This window comes from Octopus sinensis, linkage group LG20 (genome assembly GCF_006345805.1).
Source record: "Octopus sinensis linkage group LG20, ASM634580v1, whole genome shotgun sequence".
Taxonomy (NCBI): domain Eukaryota; kingdom Metazoa; phylum Mollusca; class Cephalopoda; order Octopoda; family Octopodidae; genus Octopus; species Octopus sinensis.
The window spans coordinates 19530759-19537298 of NC_043016.1; the positions used below are offsets into that span (position 1 = coordinate 19530759).

The following is a 6540-nucleotide window of genomic DNA, read 5'->3' on the forward strand; positions in this document are numbered from 1 at the left end:
AGATTTGTTAATGTAGGTATATGCAATGATATTCATACACACATGTATATGCACGCATGCACATACAAACACACTCTCACACACATACATACACACACACACAGTGAGCTTCTTCTCAGCTTCTGTCTATCAACTTCACTCACAAGGCATTTGTCAACCTATAAAGATATTTGCCCAGAGGGGAATTAACAGATGTTAATTGTCAGGAATGTAGAACAAGGGAATTCGAAACCACAGTCTTCAGGTACTTTTCTTATGTCGTAGTCACTATACTCCGTGTCTATCAAGTTGTTTTTTTTATTATGTCCTTTCTTTACAGATGTTTGGATACGCCGTGTTATGATGCATCCACAGCAGCAGTCTTGGGTACTCTCTGCAGTTCAGGGTAACAATGAAGTGTCAATGTGGGAGGTGGAGACCGGAGCCAGACAGAAGGCCCTCTGGGCTAGTAATTCCCCTGCTCTATCTCACAGAGATGTACGTAAGAACACCAGCGGCAGGGCATTATAACTGTTTCTTCTACCACTGTATTATATAGTGTTGCACCTAGAGTTTAGTAATGTTTAATATAAACACACCAACATCAGTTGTTAAACAAACACACACACATACATATATACATGTATATATACAATGGGCTTCTTTCAATTTTATGTGAATGTGCGAATAATCATCATAGCAATTGTTTACTACCAATTATTGACTTCTAAACAGGGTTTGGTAAGATGGAATTTTTCTTATATTTACTAATAACTGGTGCAGGGAAGAGGTGGTGGGTTGAAGTAGTAAACAAGGACGCAAGTGAGAAAATATAACCATTGCTTACCTCCCTTTCTGTCCCTCTTTGATTTTGCTTATTATTTTAACCCATGGTCTCAGCCACTTCCCTAAACCACTTGTGACTATATATATAAAGGCAATTTCATTTTACCAAACATTGTCCTTTGAGAAGCTGATATCAGTGAAACCATAAATTAAATAGTCACTGTGATTAATAATAAATAATGTGTCAGTCATGGAAAAATACCCAATAGACTCCTTAAAATGGTTGGCCTTAGCACAGTCATTCAATCATTGGAGCGGCTTAGTACAACTCTCCAACTCAATGGATCTTGTCAATCCATGTCAGTGTGGAAGATGGACGTTAAATGATGACAACAATTATTATAATTCTGCATCCAATATTGAATCCTTCGTTTAGTGCAGGATTTGTGGAAATAAGTACACAAACTTATCACACAAGGAATTGTGTGTGGGTGTTACTATTTTACTATTATGGGTTTTGCAATAAGTCTTACTACAAAGTGCTTAACAGTTATTAACACAAGGAATCCTACATCTATGCCATCACTGTACTGGTCAGGTTTGAACCTATAACCACATGCATTTTAGTCGGGAACTTCATCGCTTTTGTATCACTTAATTAGTAGCCGTGATACCAGTGCCGGTGGCACGTAAGAGAACCATCCGAACGTGGCTGTTGCCAGCGCTGCCCCGACTGGCCTCCATACCAGTGGCATGTAAAAAGCACCATCCGATTGTGGCTGTTGCCAGCCTTGTCTGGCACCTGTGCCAGTGGCACGAAAAAAGCACCCACTACACTCACGGAGCGGATGGCGTTAGGAAGGGCATCCAGCTGTAGAAACACTGCCAGATTAGACTGGGCCTGGTGCAGCCTTCTGGCTTCCCAGACCCCAGTTGAACCGTCCAACCCATGCTAGCATGGAAAGCGGACGTTAAACGATGATGATGATGATTGGCTATCAATAGAATGTCCAGAATTTTATTATGAGAATATCTCTAAAGTTGTGATCATACTATTTCTGAAATTTATCTTTTTTTGTTTTCTTTATAACAGTCAAGTGATGAATCAGTTTACGGAATGTACATCGCTGCCACTGATAATAGTGTGTTTATGATAACCGGAGGATCAGACATGCGTGTTCGATTCTGGGATTTGAACTCTCCTAACAATTCTTTCATTATGGTGGGTGCAGCAACTGATGTGCCACAACAAATGACTACAAACTATGTGTAAGTATTTTTTTTTTAAAAACTGGCATTTTTATTTATTTATTTTTACCCTTTCACTTTGGAAAGCAGATGTATATCCACTTAAAATTTCATTAACCTTGACAACTGCAGAAAGCAGTTTTATAGACCAGTCTATTTTTTGTTGAGGGATGTCAAATTAACCAATTCCTTTCTTTCTTTTTTTTTTTTTGGAGGTATTTAACACTTTACCATTCAGATTTCTCTGTCAAATGTAATGCTTATTCATTCACATTGTTTGGGATTAATCATGCATTATTTAATAGCTTGAGGTTTTTGATATTATTTTTCACTTAGTATGATAGATGTGAACGACTACATCTGGCTGATTGGATCATATAATTGGTAGAATATTTGTGCCAGATATGCTTAGTTTAAATGCTAAAGGGTTAGCATCATTTCTGGAATAGCCATGAAATTTAACTTCACAGTTCATCATTGTTTAACGTCCGCTTTCCATGCTAGCATGGGTTGGACGGTTTGACTGTGGGCTGGCGAACCAGATGGCTGCACCAGGCTCCAGTCTTGATCTGGCAGAGTATCTACAGCTGGATGCTCTTCTTAACGTCCACCACTCCGAGAGTGTAGTAGGTGCTTTTATGTGCCACCAGCACGGGGGCCAGTCAGGCGGTACTGGCAACGACCTCGCTCGAATTTTTTTTTTTTTTTTAAGGTTAATATCTATTTGCTAATATTTATTTAACAGTTGCTGTTGTGAACAATACTCTCATTGCTATAGAGATTACTTATCAATGTGTGATCCCTTAACAAAATGCTTTGTGAAACCTCTGTTGCACAGTCTGTACAGTGCATGCCAATATCCTCCACAAGCTTTCATCCATGCTCTCATTAATCCAAACCCATATTTGTCTTGATAGGCAACTGCAAATGTGATTTCAAGCCAACAAATGAACATCTATTTGGACCAGTGGTTCTTAATCGTTTTAGTATTCAGACCAGATCCAAAACCTGGATTTTTGTATAGGTTTTTTTTTTTTTCAGTCATTTGACTGTGGCCATGCTGGAGCACCCCCTTTAGTCGAGCAAATCAACCCCAGGACTTATTCTTTGTAAACCTAGTACTTAATTCTATCGGTTTCTTTTGCCGAACTGCTAAGTTACTGGGATGCAAACACACCAGCATCGGTTGTCAAGCGATGTTGGGGGGACAAACACAGACACACAAACACACATATATATATATATACATATATACGATGGGCTTCTTTCAGTTTCCATCTACCAAATCCACTCACAAGGCATTGGTTGGCCTGAGGCTATAGTGGAAGACACTTGCCCAAGGTGCCGCACAGTGGGACTGAATCCGGAATCATGTGGTTGGTAAGCAAGCTACTTACCACACAGCCACTCCTGTGAGCTTGCTAAAAAAAAAAATAAAAAGAAGTCAAAGAAAAATTAATTATAGTTATTGAGGGAAGACTATTGGAGGTCACTGGAAAGATGTTCATGGGCAACATGGTAGCTAGAGTTTAGAACTGCTAATTTGCACACTTATCCTACAGCAAAATCTCCTTCAAATACCACCTTACTACCTTTAAGATGCATTAGATACTGTAGTTATATATATATATAGTGAAGGCACATGGCTCAGTGGTTAGAGCATTGAGCTTACGATCATGAGGTTGTAAGCTCAAATCCCAGACCGGGCTGTGTGTTGTGTTCTTGAGCAAGACACTTTATTTCACATTGCTCCAGTTCACTCAGCTGTAGAAATGAGTTGTGATGTCACAGGTGCCAAGCTGTATCAGTCTTTGCCTTTCCCTTGGATAACACAGGTGGCGAGGAGGAGGGGAGGCTGGTACGCATGAGCGACTGCTGGTCTTCCGTAAGCAACCTTGCCCGGACTTCACAGTTCATCATCATCTTCATCATCATCATCGTTTAACGTCCACTTTCCATGCTAGCATGGGTTGAACGGTTTGACTGTGGGCTGGCAAACCAGAAGGCTGCACCAAGCTCCAGTCTTGATCTGGCAGAGTTTCTACATCTGGATGTTCTTCCTAACGCCAACCACTCCAAGAGTAACTTTCTTGGTGCAGTCCAATGGTCTGTGTCATGACCAAAGGGGGTTTCAGAATTCAGAACTGTAATTATAAATACGGTTATCATCACCGTTTTACATTTGCTTTATCATGTTAGTATGGGTTGAACAGGTTATCCTGTCACCCCATGTTATCCCTGCTCATTCACCAACTACTTAACATTGGATGTGAATAAAAGGCATGATGGTCACAGCTGGATTTTCTTGTGTAATTTTCGTTTTTTTATATCGTTTAATCAAGACGAAAGGTCTGCTGCCATAGCCTTTGCAAGCCTTCCTCAAATGGTGAAAGTGGTGCCCCTGATGATCACTTTGAACATATGCAAGTAGATGGCTGCAGGCAAAAACATAGCTGGAAAGGGAATTCCAGAGAGCTGATGACCCAAAGAGGAAGGAGTGAGTTTAAGGAGTAATGTGGGGGCCCTGGGGTGAAGACACAGTATGAAGAAGAGTATGAGGAGGAGAGAGATAAGTCTGTCAGTGGTGGCCTGCAATTAGGGATCTTATGAGGAGCAGAGGCAAGTATAGTGGTGGTGAAGAATGATGTGACAACATGTGTGATTTGAGCATCTTGAGGGACCACACAGTGGTTGTTGACACAAAGTAAACTTGGTGGTGGTAGTTGTTGTTGTTGTTCTTTAGCCCCAGATCAGATCAGCCCTGATCAGACAGTCTTATAATGAAAGTGACAACCATCTCATGCTTTTGTGTATGAGGAACTGCATTGTCCACTATATCTTTTGTTGAATGGCGGCGAGCTGGCAGAAACGTTAGCACGCCGGGCAAAATGCGTAGCCGTATTTCGTTTGTCATTACGTTCTGAGTTCAAATTCTGCCGAGGTCGACTTTGTCTTTCATCCTTTCGGGGTCGATAAACTAAGTACCAGTTACGTACTGGGGTCAATGTAATTGACTTAATCCGTTTGTCTGTCCTTGTTTGTCCCCTCTATGTTTAGCCCCTTGTGGGCAGTAAAGACATATATATATATCTTTTGTTGAAGATGTAGGGTGGGATTTGGTTGATATTTCTAGCTGGTAAGCAAGCATGAGAAAGCTCTTTGTTGAACACAGAAACCTGCTGACATATACTGAAGTCAACTTCCTCAGCACTACAACAGGCAGACCATTATTTCTCTCTCTCTCTTTTTTAAGAGAAATCGTTAGTATAAGAGGCAGGGTGAGGTAAGAGTTACTTCTATTTCATTACTTCAGAACAGTGATATGATTTATTTGGCTTCTTAGCTTCATGCTCTTGCTTGATGGGGCTGGGTGGGATGGTCATTCCAAGTTACCAGTCCCAGAAGCATCATCATGTATAGAGCCAACCAGGTCCACCAGTGTTCTCTGTTGCTGGCAATCCTATGCCAACCTCTCTACGTCCTCCAAGGTGATGTTGAGCTTTTGGAGATATTCTCCAATCACATCCTGCCATCTGATGTGGGGCCTGCCACAAGGTCTCTTCTAGCCCATAGCTGCTGCATTGAATGAGAGTAAAGCCCTGGTAGGATGATCCAGTGGGAGATGGAGGACATATGTGTACCAGTGCATGCGATAGATAGCTATGAGGTAGGAGGTTGTGGGCTGATGTGAGCATGCATGCAGTTCTTTGTTGGAAACATGATTTCCATTTGATGGTGAGAGAGCTGAGAGTGTTTCAGTTACATACATAGATATACTTACATATGCTCAATTATAGCAGGAATTAATATAGTTTGCATCATTTTATTTGTGAAACCAAATAAACAGGTCATGGTCTCAAAGCGCCGAAAATATTTTGACAAATTAAATTTAAATGTTGAAGTGAATCTAACGGGTTTTTGTTTGTTTCTTAAATGGCTTATAAACACCTTCCACGCTGCAATTGTTTTTATTCCAGTACACGATCTCAGATCAGGTCACTTGCTATGCAAGTACATCTCCGCAAATACATAGTTATTTCAACCATTTATTTTCTATCTGTAGCTCCGACTTGTTGATGGAACAGAAGTTATCATAGAATCCTGTGTTACCAAACCTGGTCCCACTGATGACATGCCTGGCAGATACCCTAAAACACCTTCACCTGGCCACAAAGACATTATCAATGACGTAAACATGTGCTACACATCGCAATATCTAGTTGTTACTGCTTCGTATGATGGCGTTGTTAAAGTATGGAAGTAAAAAAAAAAAAGGAAAGGAAAAAAAACCTAAAAAACATGAACAGTTCAATAAAGATTACATTATTTATTATCATTGTATGAATGATCATGCTGAGGTGGCTGAAAGACCTGTATATGGTATTTGTAAATGGTGTAAAGATTATTGTTTTAAAATTTCAACAGCAAAAGTAAAATGTAAGTCTAAATTATAAAAATGAATTCTTTTTTCTCATATCATATGGGTGTATAATGACGAATGTGGTGGTGGTGGTGGTGGTGGTGGTG

General features: G+C 40.3%; 1 protein-coding gene across 1 annotated transcript in view; it reads left to right on the top strand.

Annotated features, from left to right (window-relative positions):
* The window catches only part of LOC115222484 (phosphoinositide 3-kinase regulatory subunit 4), a 95468-nt gene extending 89157 nt beyond the window's left edge, over positions 1–6311 (top strand). Inside the window, exons 34-36 of the mRNA XM_029792714.2 lie at positions 320–477; positions 1859–2034; positions 6077–6311. Coding sequence (XP_029648574.1) covers positions 320–477; positions 1859–2034; positions 6077–6110 — 368 coding nt within the window. The 3' untranslated portion in view covers positions 6111–6311. The remainder of the gene's footprint in view (positions 1–319; positions 478–1858; positions 2035–6076) is intronic.
* Positions 6312–6540: the final 229 nt, after the last annotated feature.